General features: G+C 41.3%; 1 protein-coding gene across 2 annotated transcripts; it reads left to right on the top strand.

The window, feature by feature from the left end:
• The first annotated feature begins 809 nt into the window (after nt 1-809).
• Nucleotides 810-22940, top strand: ssh2b (slingshot protein phosphatase 2b). 2 transcript variants are annotated; one of them, XM_023397055.2, is made up of 15 exons: nt 810-1046; nt 6983-7026; nt 15132-15244; nt 15375-15439; nt 15521-15642; nt 15738-15803; nt 15927-15992; nt 16137-16331; nt 16610-16703; nt 16905-17033; nt 17326-17372; nt 17594-17740; nt 17926-18126; nt 18437-19490; nt 19980-22940. In XM_023397055.2, the coding sequence occupies exons 1-15, from the start codon at nt 984-986 to the stop codon at nt 21276-21278; spliced, it is 3705 nt and encodes a 1234-aa protein (XP_023252823.1). In that variant the 5' UTR covers nt 810-983; the 3' UTR covers nt 21279-22940. The 2 variants fall into 2 exon arrangements, with proteins under 2 accessions (XP_023252823.1, XP_023252821.1); XM_023397053.2 differs by lacking the exons at nt 810-1046; nt 6983-7026 and adding an exon at nt 12516-12900.
• The last annotated feature ends 1167 nt before the right edge of the window (nt 22941-24107 follow it).

Raw genomic sequence — 24107 nt, 5'->3', positions numbered from 1 at the left:
CACTAAGTGGGAGATGCTGTCTGCAACAGAAGTTCCCATATACAAGTCAGAGGCTGACATTAATGGTTTTCCTACTAGGCCACTTGTAATCATGGTTTGAATTATATAACATGAACGTGGCATAAATACACTAATCAGTTGCACTATGGATGTATTGATTATGAGACAATAGGCCCCTGGGCATGGACATGTAAAAGGCCCCCAACCTGAAAGACACCCAAGCAGAAAAAGAGACACAAAATCACTACACAAGATGTGGCTACATTTGGTGTCTCATTGTGGATGTTTTAAGTCTCTTTTTAGTCTTTTTTGTAATCATTTCTACTTTTTGCATCTTTTTGTAGTTGTTTCCAACAAGAAATGTGAAGTCACCTCAAAGAAAGGCTGTGGCTCATTGGCCCCTTGACCATTTGAACCCTTGGCCCTGTGCTTGATAGGGCTGTGTTGTAATCCTTCCACAGGTAATGTAGGATTCAGTGTTTTTGTAAACTAAACAAAACTGACTAAAAGTCGGGATATTTCGACTATGCTGAATCGATTTTGACCATTCTTTTTTTTTTATTTGTCCTGTCAGTCCCCTAACTTTATTGAATTAAAGTTACCTTTATGACTTAATTGTATGTTTTGTTTTTTTTTTGGGGGGGGGGCATAATTAATTAATCTTTTAAAATAATTTAACATTACACAGTAGCAGCAGGCTTATTGTTTGACTGACAGACACTGTTCAAAGCTGCTTTGTTTATGTCCAGCACACATACGGTTAATCGGGATTGACAAGCTAGGGGCAGTTGCGCATGCGCATGTGGCGCTGACAGAGGAAACAGCCGGGGAGTAGTCAAATAGACTACGATCAGAGAGAAAGGGAGAGGGGAAACGAGAGAACACCAACAGCCCGGGTTCATCTGGGTTTTCTCTCCCTCTAAACAATTATGCTCGTCTCGCCGGTGTCGCTTTCTCTCAGGTGTCCGCTTCCCAGTCGCTGAATGGCGCTGGTTACCGTGCAGCGTTCACCGACCCCCAGCACCAGCTCCAGCCCCTGCGTTTCGGTAAGAGCCGCCTTTATTGAACCCTCCTCTACTGTTGCTGCCTCCACTACCTCCAACACTAAATCTCTGTGCTGTCGAAAGCGATTTGAGGCTTCATTTCCGCTGTCTTTTTTATCGGCTGCTGACTGTCATAAAGTGCCTTGCCTTTGTACTCCTGCGCATGCGTGAAATAAAGCTGCTCATCATTTTTCAGTTACAGTATCAGAGTCTCTGCTAAGTTAACCTGCTTCAAAATGTTTTGTTTCCTCTGTTTGAAAAGACAACACCATTAGCAACGTTAGCTTACGAGCAAATTAGTGTTTCCTCCTCTGTTTGTATTGTACTCCACCGTTAACATGATTCCTGTATACCGCCAGTTCAAGGGCTCAGTACACTGAAGAAAAACTACACTTTCATCGATAATGTTTTGAAATGTGTTTCATGTTTGTTCATCTGACAGCAAATTGTAGCTGTCTAATAGTTTTTAGCGGCAGAGTTTTAACCAATAGAGCAGTTTTAACCAACAAATATTTCACGCACTTCCGCTCGCAATAAGTGCCTTGTGACACGAATGAATGCAGGTATTAGCTCTTGCACTATTGTTATGTGCTATCTCGGTTTGTAAACAAGGTTGTGGACGTGTCTTTCTGTGTGTTTCTCGTTCCTTGTCTGCACGTTTCTCTTCCTGTCTCTTTATCTGTATGTGTGTGTGTGTATGTGTGTGTGCTTGGTTACTTATGTTGTGAGGATATAAATCTGTTAGTGTCATTGTGAGTATTTGACATCCTTTTAGGGACAAAAGCAAAGCCCCCCCATACTGTAAGTTGAATTTTAGGGTAAACTTTAAAGTTGGTTTAAGCTTATGTTGAGGGTTAAGCAAGTAATGGTTATGGTAAAGTAGAGCTGGGTAGTAGGCCAAAAAATATTATTATAATATTTTTTCATGTTGATGGATATAGATAATTATATCGTTTTATTTGAGTTTTATTTATGAGATGGGAAACATATTCAGCATGTTTGTTGTTAGACCTCAATGATACACACAATTTGTTTTGGTGGGTAAAATTGAATGTAAACAAGAAAACTCCACAGGGTACCTTTTTTAATTTGAAGTTTTAGGGGTATGTTCAGTTTATGATTATTGAATTTTCAATAAGTCAAATAAAGGATTGTTAGGGTTCTAAACGATCATTTATTTTTTAATCAATAACTTGATACTATGTGTAACCAACATGGTATAACAGTCTCACTTCAAAAAGGCAAAACAGTGACAATGTTATGTTACACACACTAACTATTGCACAGTTGTACTACCAGCTGTATTTACTTTTATGTTCCACTTAAATAAAATATACTCTAATGTATATGGAGTAATGACCATAAAGGCACACATGATTGAGATTTGAACTAACATTAAACCATCATAACTACCACTAGTGTTAGTGCTTGGGATGGCAGTCTTTCTGAATACTTGGTTGGATGGTACCTTTTCAAATGGCAGAGAAGGTTTGTTGTGTTTCCCGTCTTCGTCTGCACAGGTCCCCTGCAACGGATATCACTCTGCTGTTTATCCAGCTTTAGAAATCCCAACCATTTCCAAATCACTGATGTTGTGTGACCTCTCCTCCCCACAATTTCCTCATCTTGTGTGGATGTCTGACTCCTCGCAGTCGCTCATTTGATATGTTTCCAACTATGTGTGTGTGTTTTTTCCCTTATTCTGGCCCTACACATGTTAGCTAAATAAGTTATTGCTGTAGCCCAATAGAGTGATTTTGCAGATGAAGTTTGACCCAAACGCAGAACAGATACATTAATCATAAATTACTTATTTTTTTTATCATCATTGTTGTGCAAAAGTTTTTTGTGATAGGAAGGTGTGTGTGTGTGTGTGTGTAGTGAAGGCAAGGCAAGGCAGGAGTGTGCCCATGCAAAGCAAAGGAGGAGGTGGTTTTCCTGTTGCTATTCTCTGCGCTCATCTTGTTGCTACAGAAGCAGGGATCTACACCAGACACAGAGTGAGGAAGTGATATACAGTACAAGTTTACACTCTGTTTCCCATTCAAATGTCGTCGTCTGTCTGGTTCACACAGCGTCATACATTTCCTGTGTGAGTTGGATTATGCTTTGTGCATTAGAGTGTCTTCAGTCATCCTGTTCTTCAACAGAGAGAAGCAGTCAATGTGATATTATGTGATAAATGTTGAAATGCTTTATGTACCAGTGCTGGTTGATAAGAGAATGTTCTTGGATGTAACTGTTTTGCATATGATGAAGTAATATGAGTGGTCGATATGGATAAAATCCAGTATCAAGGTTTATGTGTAACTTTAAATTGCAATATTATACAGGATACAGGATTTCTAAGGCCGGTGCCAATTTTGATATTTGAGGGTTTATAAAATCTGATAATGATGTGTCGACCCATGTTTATTTTATTTTTTGTAATGGAAACACATAATATAAAGATTTCTGATAGTAATCCCTCTAACATTACCAGTTGTAGCCAGCTGTTTTGAAACGTGATGGTCAGACATTAGCTAAGGGGGTTAGCATTAATACTCAGCTTTACACGTCTGAGACGAATTACAGTAAAATATCTTAGGTGAAAATCACATTTCCAATGCAACAACAGTAACTGCACATGATTCGCAGATATATTTACCATTGTAGTAGCAGAATGAGTATAACGCTATATGTTAAAGGTTCGTTAGCTGTCTTCCACTGCTGTGGCATTAGCTAGCTTTGTGGCTAATTAATATAGCGACACATGACCTATTGTTTATTTACTTGCTAGGACTGTCTTACTGATGGTTTCACAGATGAAAGGAAAATTAAGTTTTTGTCAATGGGCTATAGCAACGGCTGACACGACTGCTGTGCCTTAGATAAGAAGAAAAGACAGGGCAAATTTTTGGTTGTCCAAAATGCAGCACAATGGAAGGTTGTTTCATATTTTTCCTCGCTATCTGGACCCAGTAGTAGATTTGAATTTGTGTGTAAAAATTGGTTGCCTTCTCTCTGCAGATTTGTCCAAAATCACAAGCTTCACTCAATGTATTTTTTTTTTACCAAGAATGTCAGTCACAAACTCTGGGTATTGAGGCCTTGAAAAGGACCCTGTCCTTCACACCTTCTGTATTCTCGGTGTAAAACAGGTTCTGTGAGTGTAATAATAACTGTCTTGCTATGTAATTTGTCCTGACTGTCATCCAGAACGACTCAAAATACAAGAGTAGATGAAACAAGAATTTTTAGATTGTAACATTGAGCATTCATTTGCAAGAAGTGTTAGGGTTAAAGCAGCTCAGTGAATAGCTCCAGTTTCTATCCCTGAAATGATCATGAGTGTTAGAGATGTGATAGTGGGACAGGGAGTCTTTCATCAAAACAGCAGTATGAGCTGTAAAAGTAGAGGAAGGAGAGATGCATATGTGTAATTTAGCAAGGTGAGGCAGGCAGGGGTGGTGAAGGATGTGAAGCATTTTCTTTTGGAAATATGCTTTCAAGTTGCAACCCGCATACAAACAGTGATAACGCATTGCACAGACACATGTCTGGTTTCCTGTGTCTTGCTGTCATGTGACGTGTGTGTGTGTGTGTGTGTGTGTGTGTGTGTGTGTGTGTGTGTGTGTGTGTGTGTGTGTGTGTGTGTGTGTGTGTGTATGTGTGTGGGGAATCTCGTGTAAAGTTTCACATGAGAAGTCTGCTGGCTGTTTTTTTTCCCCCACCATATTTACTTGAACCTTATGTTGAACCCATCCAGATTCACTGGTGTGTGTCTGCTTCACAATAAGTATGTTTGTTGTGAAAACACACACATACTGTGCCATACACACTTGGACACATTTATACAGCCTTTAGGGGAGACGCCTTTTTAGTTTTAACTCTAGATTCTGTGACTTGTGACTCTCAGTGCAGCACAGACTCGTCTCCAGTCCTGCAGAACCCTGCCCAGGCTGCGTGTTCAGGCTAAACATTTCCATAAGCTTTGGAAAAATCCTTACACATTTTCATATATGCAAAACCTCTGCGTGTTTTCCCATCTAAACAAGGTTAGGTGACATGTCACAAAATAGGACACAGCAACATGGAGCAACAGCTTATCTAATCAAGTGAACTGAAAAAACTAGTTTTACTCATTTGGCAGAAGCTTTCATCAAATTACAAACTAATTAATACTTTTTTTTCAGAGCAACATTGATTTACTCATCGTCACTGTTGCTTAACATGTTGCTTTGTGTTTATTTGAAACTTTCTTACTCATTTCAATAGTAACTCACCCTGAAGTGCAATATCACTCAATATAACTGAGGCATTAAGAGTTATTGTCTTTAAAAGACATTCCCAATTCACGTCCCAGCATTTGGTGCTAAGCAGGTTGCAATCATAGACTTGGTTCACATCGGTTCCAGCGTCACATACTTTACATGAGGTGTTCAACAGTCTACAGGATCTGATTTAAATGTTTCTTGAACCCACAATGAACACCTGCTTTGTATACTGTGGCTGAGACAGGGTGAGGATGTCCCTTTGCACATATTACACTGAACTGGATCTACAACAGTGTCACAAGACCCAGCAGTGAATTCTGGCATCCAGACTATTCCCTGTTTTTCTTCCTCCCTCGGCCAAAACCTGCCAGTTCTTCACTATCTTACCTACTCTGAAAATTAAATACGCAGATACATTGCACACAATTTGCATTGGCCATATCAAGCATTGTTTTGCTTTCACAGATAAGAAAAAAAAACAAACTGTGATATGATTTTTTTTTTTTCATCCATATCACTCAGCTTCAGTCAGTGCAAACGCACTGAGCCCTGCTCAGCCCTTCATGAGTTCATCTTATTGTCTGTGCTCGACGTGGCCTATCATCAACCTGTAATCCATTTCTTCCCTTTATGAAGCTGTTAGTGGTTTTGTAATATTGTTAAGGCTAGTTAAGCCCATATACAGTGTAAACAAGATAAGTACCGGCCGTTACAAGATAAGTGCCAGGTGTTTATCTGCCACTAATCCTTAACTTCCCATTCAGCAACACATAATATTTCATAATTTGCTGACTTTGGTTTTTCTCTTTGTCTCTCTTCCTCGTTGACTTGCTTTTGTGTGTGTGTGTGAATATGTTATTGCCTGACAGGCCACACCTTAAAAACAGACTGAGGTCATTTTCCTGGAGAGTGTGTAAATTGAGTTGAAGCTGAACTCTGTTCTCCCTGCTGTCTCTCTGCACTGCTGCCCTCTGCTCAGGCAGCACTGAGCACTGCGTTGGATGCTACTTTTAGTGTGTGTGTGTGTGTGTGTGTGTGTGTGTGTGTGTAATATTGAAATAAACAAGATACTCTTTGTTTTACCCAACAAAGGACAGTGGGATTTAATTCCTTTACATTTTCTCTCACTACTTGTTTGGTTTGAAGTTGGCCTTTGCTATAATACTGATAACTTTAATAAAATAGCACTTTTGTAAAACAAGTTACAGATAAGAGCATCATAAAATTAGCTGAATATTCAAAGATATGCTTGTAATTGCAGTTATTTTTCACAATTCCGTCTCAACATTATTAAAATTATAGTATTTCCGGCTGTAACAAACAAAAAGAGTTAAAAAGAAGTTCTATGAGGAATTTTTTGACATTGCTAAAATTGTAATTCAAATTTCTTTCAAATCGCTTTTGAAAAAATTGAACCAAAGGCTGTACAGCCTATGGTTTTATTTAATTAACCTCTTGATTAATTGATTGAGTTGCTTTGGGCTATAAAACATCAGATAACTTTTCTTTTGATCACCTAATTGATTAATTGACTCATCTTTGGAACAGTTATCGTAATATATTGACATCCGTCTTATGTTATGTTTCTGTTTCTGTCTATCTCTACCTCAGCTGTTGACTTTCTAATGTTGTTCTTAACTTCGACATTATTAAATGTAATTCTCTCATTATCTCTCTCTCTAGGAGTCCGGTAGTGGGGAGGATGACCGCCGCTCTCAGCCAAGGAGGTAAGATATTGACCGATATTTCTCTTTTGTGATTTAAGCCATGAATTAAAACACAGGGCATGTTATTTGGTTGCCGCTGACCCCACACTTGACCTGACCTGACTGGAAACAGGAAATAAATTTTACCTGAAGAAGCGCTTGATGATTAATCCTTACATGTGTTGGAGCCTGCAGGACTTTTTTTCCTTTTACTGTTGTCACTCGACATAGAGTTGCTGCGGTAGTAAAGTGTCGCAGCCCCCTGCTGTCCCTTGCTGCCTCGGGCATTGAACTGGAGTTGAGAATCTGGTTTATCCTGTTTTACTCAGCCACATTTGCAACTGGTTATAATCTGCCAGCAATCAGAAAGTTCTGTTTGTTCTACATGCTTGTGATACCAATGAACCTTAGCTGCAGTAGCACTTTCGCCTTTGTTTTATTTTGTTCTTATGATAACAGATGAAATCCAGAAATCCTCTCATGTGTGAAGTAATTAACTGTGGTTTGCTGACTGTCCATTAGAGGGCAGAAAGTTCCCTGTGAGTCAGCTTTGGGTATGTGGGTCAGGGTAGCTGCAGTGCTGATCCAGAGACTGATTGGTTGCCACTCCCGAAGTTAGAGTGCCTCTGTGTCTGGTCACTGGAGCTCTGTGCCATCCAACTGAGAGGACGGTCTGTATTTGTGCAGCTGGGAGTGAAATCTATATTCACATAGCAGGGCTGTGTGTGTTTGTGTGTGTGCGCGTGCGTATGTTTGGGGGTGTGTGTGTGTGTGTGTGTGTGTGTGTGTGTTTGCACAGAGATACGATCAGACGTCATTTTGATTTACAGTATGTAATCTAATATTATTTTCAGTATCTTGTTTTGAAGTCCAAAGATAATTTGACCATTGACCTTAATGCTCTCCTTTTATACTCCCACATGTGTGTGTATGGGTAAATCATGGGTCCCCTGATGCTTGATTTGACTGCATGCTCTTAGACCCAATTATGGAATATGTAACACTATGACCTTGTTACTTGTACAGACATGCCATTCCATTTTATTGAAGGAGCTTATATATCAAGTCCCTACTGCAGAGCAGAGCCTTGTTCGAAGAATAGCTGCAAACCTCTTTGAATTTCTTTTATACCAATGTAGGGCTGTGTATATCAGGCTGGTTTAATCCAGTCTGCAGAGGCCAGGAAATATTCTAACTTGTTTGTCACCTGCATGGTGGAGTGTTGTAAGATGGTTCACGTCTTGTCGACTTTTCTATATGAAACTTGATTTTAAGACATTCACCTAACTGGATAGCCATTTATGCACAACAGTGATTCAGGACATCCAAAGTGCAGCATCACATAATTTCTTGCAGCACAGAAAGTAATGGAATTCAGTTTTATTCCTCACAGTCATTAAACAAATTTTATGTTCACCAGTTTTTTGGGACCATTACCGTTTAATAATATGGAAGCATCACAAGAGAAAAGCCTTTGTGTCTTATCCAATAAAATAGACACATATTTGTTGTTGAGCAGTCGTCTGACCTAATAACCTCCACAATCACTGATTTCATACATCGCTCAAAAGCCATGTTGTTTAGTAGTAAATCAGCCTGTGCCGTGGTGTCATGAGGTGTTATGGTGGGTAGTTTGCACCAGGAGTTCTCTCGGTATCATCTGTCTTTCTCTTCTCTCTCTGGTTTGTTGTTATAGTGAAACGGAAGTTAATGTCTTCTGTATTGTGACATACTCCAGAGTGAAATCCTATCACCTGTTATTAGGTCACTCAACCCCTCTCGGGTTAGCTACTTGGTACTGCTACTACTCATTACAAATCCCATCTGATTGCATACATTTATGTACCCACCCCCAAGTTCATGATGAGTTAAATATGTATAAAATAAATAAATAAAATACATTTTCATGTTTTACAGAAAGAGAAAAGATGGAAGTCAAAAATAGAAATATATGTTTTTCATTTGACTCTGTCCTAGTGTAGTGTAGTGTATTCACATCCCAATGATCAAAAGGTGTGCTGGCAGTGAAAGTAAGCCCACACACTGAATTAATGTACCTAAAATCTTGGGAGCAGGTTGCTGGTTTTCATGCACACTGCTGTCGTCGGTGAGGCTGCCCGTTGTGCCGTAGACATCAGCAACTGCAGCAGCAGGGCTCGTCTCTGACACAGGTAGCTACTGTAATTCAGACTGGAGGAAGGCTGAAATGATGCGGTGTCTCTGTCTGCGTAAACAAGGCTCACTGCAGTCCTACTTATTAAAGTAACTGACATCAGCAGGATAGTGACATCAGCTAAAGCAGCGACGTCACTGGTGTACCTCCTAAAGGGAAATCAGAGGGAGGAAGAGCAATTTATTTTTGCACTTCAATTGAAGTTTTTTTCCTCTGTCTGTTTTTTTCTACACATTTCGATTTGCATTCCAGTTTACATATGAGTCTGACTCTGATAAATCTCTTTGACTCTGTTGTAATCTCGGATAGTACACAGTGTCTCCTCACAACAGGAAGGCTCTGTGTTTGCACCTGCCAGTCGGTCGGCGCCCTAAATGCTCCACTTTTCTACCACAGTCTAAAATCACGCAGGTTAGGTCAATTAGTTACTCTAAGTGACACCCTATAGGTGTGAATGTGTGCATGGATGGTTATCTTTACAAGTCAGCCCTGTGATTGACTGACAACCTGTCCAGGGTGCCCCCCACCTCTTGCCCACTGTCAGTTAATATAGGCCCCCTGTGTGTGTATTTGTGTGTGGGTAGCCAGTACTCAAACCTTCAGAGGGCTTTCTGAGGGTTGAGCTTGGTTTTAGGGTTAAGGGTAGAACTATGTTTAGGTAAGGGTAAGGGTAAGGGTTGGGGTTAGGCATTTATTTGTGATGTTAAGGTTAGGGTAAGGGTCAAGGGAATGCATTTTGTCACACAGCAAGTGTAAGACTAGAATGTGTGTGCTTCAAATCAAAGGGTAAAGGATAGCCATGGGTGCACTGTATTATATATGTGATGTGATCCCTAAGGCGACTGTCTGTGTGTACGTACACATGGAGACATAAGAGCAACAGAGGAGTTTCAGGTGTCTGTCTGCATGTAACAGCCACATGCTGGCCTTCACTGCCTGTCATTGGCCGTTGTGACTTTCAGCAGACAAATGAGAGAGCAGTACCTGAGAGATGGGTCCAAAAACACACACGTAAACATGTCGTTGCTGAGAGTCCACGGGCCACATGGACAGGCTTATGGCTCATGATGGTTCCTGGCTAGACCACAATACTTTTACAAAAGATGTTACAAGTATTCCTTAATGGATGAGACCAGATAGGGAGACGGAAGAGATTTTTTTGGAGGTTAATATGAAACAAACGTCTGTCAGAGAAGGAGAAAGCAGCTTAATGCCTAGACAGGAAAGCTGTGGTGGGAAAGTTGAATAGGAAGTTAAGGGTTTGATTGGGTAACTGTCAGATTAAGCAGCTGTTACCAGTCAACGATGAAAGCCCCTAATCAGTAGTTAATTCTCATTAGTGTAAGCTCTGTCTGCTTTAAACATATACAGTATTTATAGTTCTGTCTCCTTCTATGTTTCCACTTTATATTTGACAGTAGTGTGACACCACCTCATGTACACACCTGCGACTCCAAGGACTAATGAATAAACGATCTTCTGCTTGCAAAGATCACTGAGAGGTCAAAGCCTGTAACATCATGGAGCAGATCAAGCCTCCTCATCTTGCTTGAATTCATGCTTCCCGGCTGCTTGGTCAATGAGGATCAAGGTCAGCATATAGGTGTACAAAAACACACACAGTCAATACACACTTCTGCAACATAACACATGTCACGGATGGACCTAAAAGAAAAACATCACTGCAGTTGTTGTTTATCCTGTGGTATGAATTGGGAGTCAGGTGGTGGCCACACATTTACCCTCAGTTTGTAATCTATCCTATAAATTGAAACCACGAGGAATCAACAAGCAGCGTAACCGAGTCTGAGGTCAAGTTTCTGCTCACGGGTCGCCTGATGTCTCCTTTTTGATTTCTCAATCCTTTTTCCGTTGTTGTTATGTTGTTGTTTTGCTGTTGCTGGAGGCGGTAGTGCATTAGGTGTCAAGTGTCACTGACTCCGGTGAGAATTTTCCCTAAAGGCTACAGTCCTAGAGTTGGTTACACAACTTTGTCACCCTTCCTCCAGCAGCAGGGGTGCAGACAACACAAATGTGATCAGTGTGTGGCCCACACTCTCCAGAGGATGTCCCTGTGGGTATGGGGAGTAAATAAGGCTTAATTAGGATAAGTGTTGTCATGGAAGCTAAATTACCAGGTTCCTGATACTGTTGTTACTGTGAGAAGAGGGAAAATTGTCTGTAGGGCCAGGTGCTATTGATAGAAGCTACAATAGTCCATAACCAGAAAACCTATCCTGAGAAATGAAGGTTCTATCTGTTGAAGCAGAGAAAATTATGTCTTTGTGTGTAGTAGGTGTTCATTAAACTGAAGTAATAACAGAAAGTCAAACTACTCATTTTCAGTCTCAAGGATTGCTTTTTTTAGTTTATATAGTTTCATTTGAATTGGGCTGGAAAGCTGTGGCTTGTTGAATAAATGCCACAGAAAAGGAAAATGAGTAGGGTGAAGAAGTTATACAAAAATTGCACAACTGTGAATAAATGAGTTCAAGCTGTAAAAATGAGAAAGAAGAGGGGAACTAAAAGAGCATGTCATCAAGTGTGATAGAGGTTATTACTAATTTGCTGATATGATCAACTATAGTTTCCTTAAGTAGAAAAGCGAAGGTTTTACTTTTTTGGCTGGATTACTGTAATAACACAATATAATATATTGTGTATACTTGGTCCACTCTAACAGGACTGAGTTTACTTTGTATGTCGACTACATGTGAAAACACTCCCAAGGGCCCCGGAAAGTCTGTTTAATTTTCAGCCGTTGGTTTTGAAGAAGGTCAAAATCTACAAACGGTTGAATGAGCCACTTCTCAAAAACAGGACCCAAATAAGATACCGGAGCACAAGATTCACTTTAGCAATTTATTGATAAGGTGCAAATGTCGGAAGCGCAAGAGATTCCTACTACAAGGTTCAAAATCTAGTTTGAGGGTATAAACTTTGCTGTATATGAACTAATAAGCACAGAAAACTTGCCACATCTTGGAGCCATGTAAACCCTTGTCTTTATAAATAGTGGAATAATCCGGATCTGATTTGATAAAGTAGTTTCATAGAAAGATTCCCAGAAGGCATAAAACAGTGTTTGTTCTTTTTATTCGTTTGTTTGTAACTTGACAAAAGCATAAATTTTTACTGATCAAAGTTTAGAAATTGTGTTGTTGTTAACCACGGACCCCACCAGCCCCACTGTGGCACTAATAATCCCTCATACAGCCTTCGACAGACGGCTGTTTTCACCCATTGGACCATGTGTGTCTCCTCCCCTTCAGCGGCACGATTTACCGCATCCTGCTGCAGACCATGACACACAGCCACTGAGCAGATGTTGTGGCACCTGCTCTTCATTAGCATGTGTTAAATATGTCAGTATCTCGTCTTCAATATATTATTATCGAGCTTTTTTTAAACTATCTTCTTTTACATCGGGTTGACGGATAATTCCCTAAATCCGCGATGTCCATTAATGTCCATTAAGAGGAAAAAGTGAGACCTTCCACTGGAGCTTCTGCGTTTTCAAAACTACCTTGGTAGTTGGACTATCAGCAACTAGATCCCGCTTCTGTGCGTCCTGCCACCGCCACCGGAGCAGCGATGCCTCCCGGTGTTGTGACCGCGCCACGGAGCTCGTCAGCCGGCTGCTTCTGCGTGTGCTGCGGGGTGAAGATGAGACCCTATTTCACCGAGAACTCCGTGATCTCTCAGGGGGAAATTTATCAGCTGTAAGTTTATCGAATACACTGCGTTTATAGCCTCAGGCTTTCTTTGTCATAAGTGTTTAACTGTGATTTACAGTAATATATCTTTGGGCTATTGTATTTCTCTCAGCCTCATTAGTGAGATGTCTAATTCAGGCTGCTAGAATCTTAATTCAACTTGTGCATCAGTGTGTGGTTGGCATGAAGCTTTCTTGGAAAATCCCTGTAGACATCCTGTCTTGACGCAGTTCATATTATCATTTACGGTTCTGTTCAGTATTTGGCTACAGTGATCTGTTATGACAAAGGCATGTGGTTTTCCCATGATGACTAATGGGAAGGATATGACAGCAGAGTCAATGGCTTGGAGGAAGAGATTTCCTTCCCTTTGCTCCTTGTGAAATGTCTGCCAGATGCCATACTCATCTGCTCACACACACACACACACACTCCCCCCTGCCTTTATTTTATTTTTTATTTTTTCTCATTTTTGATGTGCCTAAATGCGTCTTGTGGGGGCACAGCAGAAAGGCACACAGTGTACCTGAAACAGATTGTTCATGAATCAGATGATGTGATTAATCTTGACAGCCGAATGTCTTCAGAGGACAAATGCTGGGAAGGACACTGGCATTTATTAGCAATTTATGTGTTTGATCGACTCAGTCAAGACACAGTTTGTCTCCACTTTGCCCATTATTCACATTCGTACAAGACATCTGTCTAGTGTTTGTGTGTATTTACACTTGGTGTAGGAGTGCAGACTCAGCTGTCTGCATCTGTCCTCTCTCGCAGGATATAGGACAGAGGATCTTCCTCCAAAATCTATCTATCTGTGTTTTATATATTTCTGGGTAGTAGGTGGTTTTCACAATTTCTGTCTAGTTTTGTCATTTTGACAATTTTGCCAGTGTTTCTTGTGTGTTGCCTGTTGCTGGGGAGGAAGTCAAGGTTTCTCCACTTGAAAGCAAAGAGTTTCCCCGGGGGACAGTTATGCTTGCTGATATTCATGCTATGTGCCCCAGATCCAGCTCCATGTGATTTTTTTAAAACAAATTATAGATTATTATTATTTTTTTTTATTTTTTATTTCACCATTAAAGAATTAGATTGTTAGTACGATGTGGGATAAGACTGTTTTCAAAAAATTCAAATATTTACATCAAAACTGTGGATGTCACAAATCAAATCTCTAACATCCATTTTTATAATTTGGGAATATATAACTGGATACTTTAAAAGCCACTGCTGCCCTCAGTGTGTAGTGACAAATATGTACAATCAGGGATCTTTGGTGAATCTGCATTCACTCCACCGTTATAAAACACAATGAAGCTTCCACTTTCAGGTCTACTTAATCCCTTTGTTCAACATTGATTATAATAGTTGTTTGCTACGATTTCAGCTGTGATTCAATAAACGTCAGAGCAATGTGAAAATCAAAGGAATGCATTGGGCTTCTTAAATCTATTACGTAACTCTATTGTTGAAAGCGGCATCGCAAAGTAGCTTAGCTTAGACTGGCCAATTTCATGCCAGGTAGTTGTTCAGTTTTGTGACTTAAAGTAGGTTCATTGTAATTGCCTGTAGAGTATAAAGATAAGACCTATCGGTAAATCTGCTGGTTTGAGAAACGCAAAAGTTCATGTAAAAAAAAAAAAGAGAAGTGGTTCACTGGGTGGACAATTTGTCCTTTCCCTTCTGTAACTCCATATGTCTCAGTCTGTTGTGCCTCCTGTCATTTTATGAACATGTCCGTTATTGGACGTTATTGGAACCAGCTGGTGTGTGTTGCAGGCTGTACAGTCCAGTGTCTCCAGTTCATAAAGGCACATAAATCTTTCCGTTATTGTTTTGTCTAAGAGGTTTGTGCAGGATGTCATGTGTGTTTTCTGAGAAAACATGAGATTAAATCACCATTATTGAGATGCCTTCAACAAAACTCCTCACACTCAATATTCACCAGATGTTTTCATGACACATACGATTAGTTTAATCCATAAATTATCAGAAAATACTGAAAACAAATTCCATTCCAAGATTTGCAGATATTTCTGTCAATGAACTAATTGAATAATTGACTAATTGTTTCAATTCTACAAACAATACATCTGCACAAAAGCATCTGTTTGAAGGTTTGCAGAGGGCTGGGGGCTTATTGAATGTGCCATTTAGCTCTCTAACATTTTTTTCTTTTAATTGCTTTAGTTGGAGCCAGATTTCACTCACTTTATTTTTCCTCTCTGTCTGTCCAGCATCAGTGAAAGTTTCCTGACAGTTAAAGGAGCTGCTCTCTTCTTACCTCGAGGAAATGGCTCCTCCCCTTCTTCTGCCTCTCGCTTTTCACAGCTGCGCAGCAAACATGCAGGTGAGGTCCTCAAGAACAACCAACTGTTTTATGGTATCAGTTCTGCTTTTGGTAAATAAGGTGTCCTTTATACATAACTGCAGTTTTTGACACTAATCAAAGTTGTGTTTCATCACTCTCATTTTACAAGGAGACATCCAGCAGCACCTACAAACCATGTTCACTCTCCTCAGACCAGAGGACAACATCAAACTGGTGGGTGCTTACTATAACACGAACACATACACAAAATTCAGTTTTAAGATTGTCGACCAACAGCGTTTTTTCCTGCTCCAGGCGGTTCGTTTGGAGAGCGCACACACTCACATCACCCGCTACATGGTGGTGGTCTCCACCAATGGTCGTCAGGACACGGAGGAGAGCGTGGTGCTGGGAATGGATTTCAGTCCTGTAGATAGGTGAGACAGTAATATACACAAGCTTATATGTGCCCGCCTGTTTTGATACTGTGCATAAAGTTGTAACATGGCGATTATTTTTTTTTCCTTCCCAGCTCATGTTCTGTAGGTTTGGTTTTGCCCTTGTGGAGTGACACGTTGATACACCTCGACGGAGATGGGTAAGAAAACTTGCAACAAATCATGCTTGAATCACGGAGCAAACACCCATCACAACACCGTCGTGCTAAGATGGCTAACAGTGTCTTATGTTTCCTTTGTGCTCCCTTTCTTCTTGCTCCCAGGGGTTTCAGTGTGTCAACTGATAACAGAGTGCATGTTTTCAAGCCTGTTTCTGTGCAGGCCATGTGGTGAGTCACTGCACTAATCACACCAGTTTGTAGAAATGGTTCCTTATATGGTTAGCAAGTGTTCATCTTGGTATCTAATATGTGCCCGTTCACTTGAAAGCCGTTTTATGTCATAATCTCAAAGTCCTCACTCGTCATTCACAGGTCGGCCCTCCAGTCACTCCATAAAGCATGCGAGGTGGCCCGCTGTCACAACTACTTCCCAGGCAGCTTGTTCCTTACCTGGGTTAGCTACTATCAAAGCAGGGTCTCTTCCGACCAGGCGCGCATCAATGAGTGGAACGCCATGCAGGATGTGCAGTCACACCGTGCCGATTCGCCCGTCCTCTTTTCTGATATGTGCGTTTCTTTCTCCCTTTTTTTTCAGTCATTTCAGTTTCTAGACAGTGTGATCATGATTATTTATGTTTTTCTTAATGACATTAACATTCAAATATTGAAAGAGTAACTTTAGAAAATAAATTCACTACGATTCCATATTTGAGTGTAATATACCATAGTTTGGCCATAAGTCTCCTCCATATGGCAGACTGTATGTTTGGAGTAATACTCCATAAACAGAAATGAATTTGCACTTATTTCAATGATTATATTTCAATGTCACTGTGTTTTTGCAGACCTACAGAAAGAGAGCTGACAGAGCGTCAGATCAAAACCAGTTTGAGGGAGATCATGATGCAGAAAGATCTTGAGAATGTCACCTGCAAAGAGGTGAGTCAGAAATTTATAAAGCATTCTGTCAGTTTTTGCAACAAACTGGGTCCCTCCCAAAGAGGGAGTCATGTTTGACGTCCTTTTAGTCATCCGCATTTAACTTAAAAGAAAATGTAATTCCTGCATTTCAGGTTTAAATGAGCTGTTTTTAAGATTTTATCTGCTTGCCTGTTTGTGCTGTCTGAATGCTCTCTGTAGATACGAACAGAGCTGGAAATGCACATGACATGCAACCTGCGAGAGTTCAAGGAGTTCATCGACCATGAGATGATTGTTATTCTGGGCCAAATGGACAGTCCCACGGAGATCTTTGATCATGTCTTTTTGGTAGGGTGACTCAGAACATAACAGCTAGATCACAAATGAATTAATAAGAACACTCAAGTATAGAAAGTCTCTGTTCTTAGACATGAATGATTCATTGTTATTTTTAAGTAAAATGTATGAACAGTGGTTGTACATGAGGCTGTCTGTGGCTCCCAATTTTAAGGTACTTTGTTCTTGTTTGGTTTGGAGTGCACGTTGGATATCAGGCATGTCTTGCCACAGGATTTAAGCATTATGAAAAGCTCAGTGGAAGGCTCTGAACAAGTCTGAGGATTGCTTTTGTTTCCTACAGGGATCTGAGTGGAATGCATCCAATTTGGACGAGTTGCAGAAGAGCGGGTAAGGAGGGGAACAAAAGCAACAAAACCTACTGCACAGTACAAGCTGTATTGAAGTCAATGAAAACATAAAGTTTTACATGATAAGAGCCTAACAATCATTTTGGTAGAAGTGTACAAAACGTTTAATAATTCTTCAGTCTGTTAAGCAAACAGGCTCTGTGTGACACGCACATCCAATCGCCTCTCTCATCTTCTCATTCATGTGTCACTGTGACTCAGGGTTCAGTACATCCTGAATGTAACGAGAGAGATCGATAACTTCTTCCCTGGTGTGTTTGAGTACCACAACATCCGTGTTTACGATGAGGAGGCCACTGACCTGCTCGCATATTGGAATGACACCTACAAATTTATATCTAGAGCCAAGTGAGTTTCTGATGACAGCATCTTCTGTTTTCTCTCGTCTTGTTAGAACAAATGGTTATTTCTTCTTCTTTGCCTTTTCATTCTGATCTCGTCAGTCTTTATTTTTTTAGGACTTTGTTCCTTTACAGAACAGCTGACAGTGACAGGCTAATATGTATCCTTGATTTTCCTTATATCTACACCAGGAAAGCTGGGTCCAAGTGTTTGGTGCACTGTAAAATGGGTATAAGCCGCTCTGCAGCCACAGTGATTGCGTACGCCATGAAGGAGTACGGCTGGGATTTGAAGAAAGCGCATGATTACGTCAAGGAGCGTCGAGCTGTGACCAAACCCAACCCCTCATTTATGAGACAGCTGGAGGAGTACCAGGGCATACTGCTGGCCAGGTACCCGCATAAATACACACACACACACACACGCACAAAAGTATATTTCAGGGTGTGGCGTGATGAAATCACTGTATGATAATGAAATAAAACCAGCCATTAGTGTAAAAGCAAAACATGCACACACAACTAAAACAACATTAAACTGCTTAATCATATTTATCAGTATGCTGAAATGAAATTGAATATTAGTGCAGTGACCTTAAAAATGACACTAAAGGCATGTATGTATGTTTGCATAAAGAGAATAGGAGTGACATGAAGACTAAGAATATGTAAATTTTTTGTTTATTCCCACCTTCTCCCGCAGCAAGCAGAGACACAACAAACTGTGGCGTTCTCACTCTGACAGCGACCTGTCCGAGCACCATGAGCCACTGTCTAAATCCTACGCCCAGCCTCACAGCCTGGGCCGCTCTGACCCCCATAACCAGGCCGGCGGCACGCCTGGTCCCTCTGTGAAAGAACTGCTGGAATCACTGGGAACCTCCAGCAGCGCTGGCAAGGCAACACACTCCACTAGCCAGCCTGATACTGGCATCCAGTCCAATCAGCTCAGCTCTTCATCCTTTGAGGGGGTGGCAGCTCTCTCCAGAGTTGCTATCGCTCGAAGCCTGGAGGCTCCTCCTCATTCTGCTGTAGCCCAGAGCAGCCAGCTGTTCGCTCCTTGTCCTGAATCCTCCATGTCTCCCTTATCTCCTCCGCTTTCAAACGGCTTGTGTGATGCTGAAGAGCAGCCCTCATCACTGCCTCTCTCCCAGCCGTGGGCAGCCACTGTGGTGCCTGAGCCTCAAAAGACAGACAAGGTGACTGTAGCACAGAGTGTTTTGGTGGGCCAGCCTCACCCACCTCCATCCCTCCACCACCTCCCCCTCTCCCCCGCTCCGTCCCCAACTCCAGCCTGCGTGGATGAGGTTATCAAACCACATGCGTTGTCCTGTCCTCTGTCCGTGGCAAAAACGATGCTAGTGTCAGGGTCTGAGCATGTGACAACACAAATAGAAAGCACACACTCCGCTGGACCCCAGTGTCTGTCTGCACCAGTGCCTGTCAAAAAATTAGACTGTGACGAACAGATGTGTGGCTTGTCTTTGGACGGTGTAGCAGCCCGTCCTCCCTCCACTGGTGATACTATCAGCTATCACGGTGCCATTCCACAAGACAATGATGTGTTGTTCAGCAACAGCGCAGATCACATTAACTTCTTCAGTGCCAGGGAAAAGTTCAAGGGAATGAGTCAAGATGGTAAAACTCACTGTGCCGTAGCACAGCAGCCGCCCCAGCTGAAGAGTTGTGCCAAGGAACAGCCACCTCTGCTTCAGGAGGTCTCCACCAGTGACGGGAAGGAGGAGGAGAAAAGGAAGGTGAGGCTGCTGCTTGTAGCAAAACTTTCCATAACTACTGCACATTTATTTCCATTGCAAATGCCCAAAGCTTTGGGCTACATAGACCTTCTTCAAAGCATCTCTCAGACTCTTGTCATGCTCTGAGGAAGGCCTTAACTTTGGTGCATGCGATGGAGATAAGTGTGCCGATGTTGCGGTCGGTTTTTTCAAGGTCATGCTTATGTAAGATGTCGTGTGATGTTATGTAATACAGACTGTCAAAATAATTTTATGATATTCGGAAGGGTATTTACCCCTCAGCAGTTAAATTTGGTCTATACTTGTTTGTGACAGTAGTTTAGCTTTTGAGTTCTTGAGTTCAAGAGCGCCACCTGGTGCAGTAACAGAAGAATGCTCCATGTATAACATCTGTCACATCTAAATCTGTCTTACTGTAATGTCTCCTGAATAACTTTATGGATATATTTAAACAGAATTATTTTTCTATCATCTGTCTATTCTTTGTAGGAAATGACTGTCCCTGTGCAGGACACAGGAGTGAAGCCCACAGTGCACACAGAGACTTCACCTCTTGGCCCTCTTAGCCAATCAGAGCCTCAGGGCCCTCAGGACCCTCAGGACCAGGAAGTCGAGAAGTCCAGGCAGGAAATGGAGGACAGAGATGTTTCATCACAGAAGGAAACTGAGAATGTAAAAGAGGAAGTGAAAAACAAAGAAGAAGAGGAGGCGGATTCTGCTTGTCTCTACAGTGATTGGACGAGGGGGTCCGTGCGGCGTGTCACACGACAGCTGGAACAAAGAATGAAACAGGAGCATGAGACTCCGTCAGCCTCCTCATCTTCGCCGCCCCTCTCCGGCAGCACTTCCTGCTCCCAGCGGCGTTCGCCCAGCATCCATCCAGCGACAGTGTCTGTACAGGAGGAGGATGATGGGAAGTTTGAACCAGTACAAAGGGAGAGTGATGACGCAGTTGAGATGGGGGCACTAGGAAATGAAGACGAAAGCACAAAAGGACACAAACTCCAGCCTGCTGACAATAGATTGCTCTCTACCTCTTCTACTTTCCAACACTTTACCCATTCTCCCTTTGCTTCCGTGAACTTCCTGTGTCTGGAGGGTGTGACGGAGTTTGAGTCAGGCACAGACTGGGACTGCTCCACAGAGGGACCCCATGGTGACATTATCATGAGGGAGACATGGGAGACTTTGTGCGAGCTGGGTGCCTTCCTGCAGCAGGTGAGCGCGGGCGGAGCCCGCAAGACCGGGTGCCTAGACCAGGTTTTCAGCCTCAGCGGTGGAACCACTCAGAAGCGAGGGAGCAGCATCCAGAAGAGGGTCAGAGAGGTGGAAGCCAGGATTCGCCAGGCAGGGCTGACACCTCCATCGCTGATGAAGCGGTCAGCCTCTCTGGCCAAACTGGGCTGTCTGGAGCTGCTCGCCAATGACCTGAGTGAGTGGGAGCTCAGCCGCTCCTCTGTGTCTCTGCCCTCAGCACAACCTCCAGTCCACACACTTAATGATGAGTCCAAGAAGCAGCGGGTCCACGACTCTTCTTCCACAGCCGGCCAGCAGCCAGAAGTCGCCGGGATTGGTGTGGAGAGGCTTTCTGAAGCTGGAGAAACGTCACTAGGAATCTCTCCACCATCAAATCAGAGTCAGCAGAGAGGAAAAGTCACCAACGCCAGCCAAGATTCTCTGCTTTCACCTGGGCCGACACTTATGACAACAAGGCAGCAATATGGAAGGACTCACCCCCTGAGGCGGCTTAAGAAAAGAACTGTCAGTAACCTTTACCACACCATGTAACCCTCACTCTGTGTGTGCGTATGTGTGTGTGTGTGTGTGTGTGTGTATGTGTGAGTGAGAGAGAGACAGACAGGGATAATGTGCACCTGTGAGAAATGGAGATTAAGTGCATTTGGTGGATTTATTCAGCAAAACACACCAATGCCTCTTGCCTTAAAGGTTATGTTTAGTAGTTTCTGTATGTTTTTTTTTTTTCCCTGCAGATCCGCCAAGAGCCTGTGTGAAATCTGTGATACGAGATGTTTGTCTCAGACCAAGAGCAGTGACGAGGCTATGAAGGTTCTGTAATAAAACTGAAATAAAAACTGAGGCAAATTGGAAGAAGTCATCCAAATGTATATGGGTAACTTGTTTCAAGTGTTACTCTGCCTGAGCCTGCACGCACTCAGTCGTTACATCATTGCTGGTTTCTCCATCATCAACTTGATATTTACTTGATTGCTGTTGGATGACTGAATAGTCTGACCTGATGTTAGGTGGAATGTAGCCTGTCTATCTCCTCTTCTTGTGCTTTCATATCTCATGTCTCATAGATGTGCTGGGTAGCTACCAAGAGAATGATACAGCTGTGCTTCTGGTACAATCTGACGGTAAATGAATCTGCCCAACTTCAATTCAACATCAAGCTTCTCAAACGTTCAGAAATGCACATTTAAAGATAAAACTTTGATTCATTTGACGGAAATACTCACAAAAACACCACTTACTCAATTCTGCTGTTTTGAGGCTGATTTTATGCATCGGCTGTGCATCGAAACACACAAAAGCTCAGGTCGAAGCACAGACGCCACAGATTAGTGTTTTACCCCCAAAGAAAGGTGCATCCGGAGCTGGTGACAGGACCGTCAACTGAAAGTGGTTGCGTAGCTGTACAGCGGTTTATTGAAACAAATTGCAAAGAGAAGAGGCATGCTGTTTTCTTTTATGTTTGTTTTGACTACACAATACCTCAGTACGTCTGAACCAAATCTGACCTGCACAAACGTCAGGCTCTGGATTCCTGGAATGTCCGTCTCAATCAGAAACAATTTCAATTCCACTACTTGATAAACTGAAGTAAACTTGTCTCTCTCATGTCCTCTCACAGTTCTCATGCCACTCAGAATAGATGTTTTTGTTTTTTTTGTTGTGTGTATTACTGTGTGGGAGGAAGGTTAGGTTAGGGGATTGGGTCATCTGCTATGTTCTCTTTGGGGATGTAAAGGTCTATATTGTGAGTGTTGACAATTTAGGAACTGTACATGTTTTTATATCTGCTTTGTGTCCATGTGTGAGTGCGACTGTGTAGCACAACTTTACCATGTGGGTGTGTACATTCTTCTTCTTCTTTTTTTATTGAACGTTATCTCTTTTGTACACTTTTTAGGAGTGTGCCTGTGACTGGCAAATGAAGCTTCTCTGCAGTCTATCAGAAACGTCTGTACAGAGGAGTCTGTCATACATGCACTTTACTCCCTTTTTAATTTTAAATGTGGCTTAATTTTAAGTTTTTAATGTGTGGTTGCTACTTTTGGGGAGCATGCTTAGGTAGTAGAAGCTGTTGGGTATGTGTGTGTGTATTGTCAAAAACTGATTTTTTTTTTTTTTTTTCTTTTAAACTATCAGTGTAAATATTCTTTTATATCATGTGCTTCAACTGTGACCATTAAACAATGGAAATTATGTAGAGTCAGTTTTGCTGTGAGTCTGTTACAGTGATGGAATATCGAGACACACCTGAACACTTTTCATACCTGAATACTTTATATTTCATACAATACAATAGACAACATTATAACAGTGTAGATAAGATTTTTTTTCTTTTTAAGATTATTTGTTGATATTTTATAGACTGAACAGTGAAAACCTCACATCTCGCAGTAATTAAAGTGACAACTTCAGATTGTTTATTCATTTATTTATATTTTTTTCTCTCCACAGTTCAAAGCCCTAAGATCTTCAGTTTACATTGAAATGAAATAGAAAAAGGAGCAACTCCTCACATTTCTGTCACTAGAACCAGACAATGTTTGGAATTTTTTTCATGTTTAGTGACTAATTATTAATTAATCAATCATCGAAATTGTCATTTTTAGAGAATCAGCTCTATTCTGCTTACATGCAGCAGTGTCAGAGGAGCTCATCTCCCTCTTTGAATGTGTTAATGCTTCCTTAGTTCATCTAAAATGTCCCTCCACAACATGTCATGCAGCATTATGATGGTTTTTCATTCAATTCGGTGAGTATTTTCTCTGTTACTTGGAAAACTGCTTCAGTTTTTTTCGATCATACACAGAACAGATTATCAAGAGTTTCCCCTCAGTAAAAAGTAGTTTTAGTGAAAACTGTTTAAAAACTGCAAAGTGCAGGTGAAGCATTTTGGTAAATTGTTATTGTCTGCTTGTCATTAATTAGATATAATAGATAAAAAGGTATCCTCTTGTTTCGCAAAAAAAAAATTGCTGCAACAATGTGAGCTTCAGTTAGACTGTAAAACTGTCAGTTTGTTATGTGAGTTAATACATCTTAAATATAAATATAAACCTCCAAAAAACACAGCAACATATATAAAATGGCATCAGACTAACTGAGTGAACTTATTTTCCTTTAACCTAAAATTTGCATAACACACCTGTGAAACATCTAAATAAAGAGAAATGTTATATTTCTCTCCAGAGATGTACAAACTGTATCTGTACAGCTCAACTTTTATAAAAATGTTTTCTCTTCTTTTTCTTGCTGTGAATGTGACACTAAGGTGTAAGGTGCATTATCTTTATTAACCACTGACAAACATAATTAACAGAGAACACTGACTCTGGGCTGGAATTGATGCTGAGAACCAGTGGA

This window comes from Seriola lalandi, unplaced genomic scaffold, assembly GCF_002814215.2.
Source record: "Seriola lalandi dorsalis isolate HSWRI2012SDOR001 ecotype SW California unplaced genomic scaffold, Sedor1 jcf7180002054995, whole genome shotgun sequence".
Taxonomy (NCBI): domain Eukaryota; kingdom Metazoa; phylum Chordata; class Actinopteri; order Carangiformes; family Carangidae; genus Seriola; species Seriola lalandi.
This window is presented reverse-complemented; position numbering and strand designations above follow the sequence as displayed.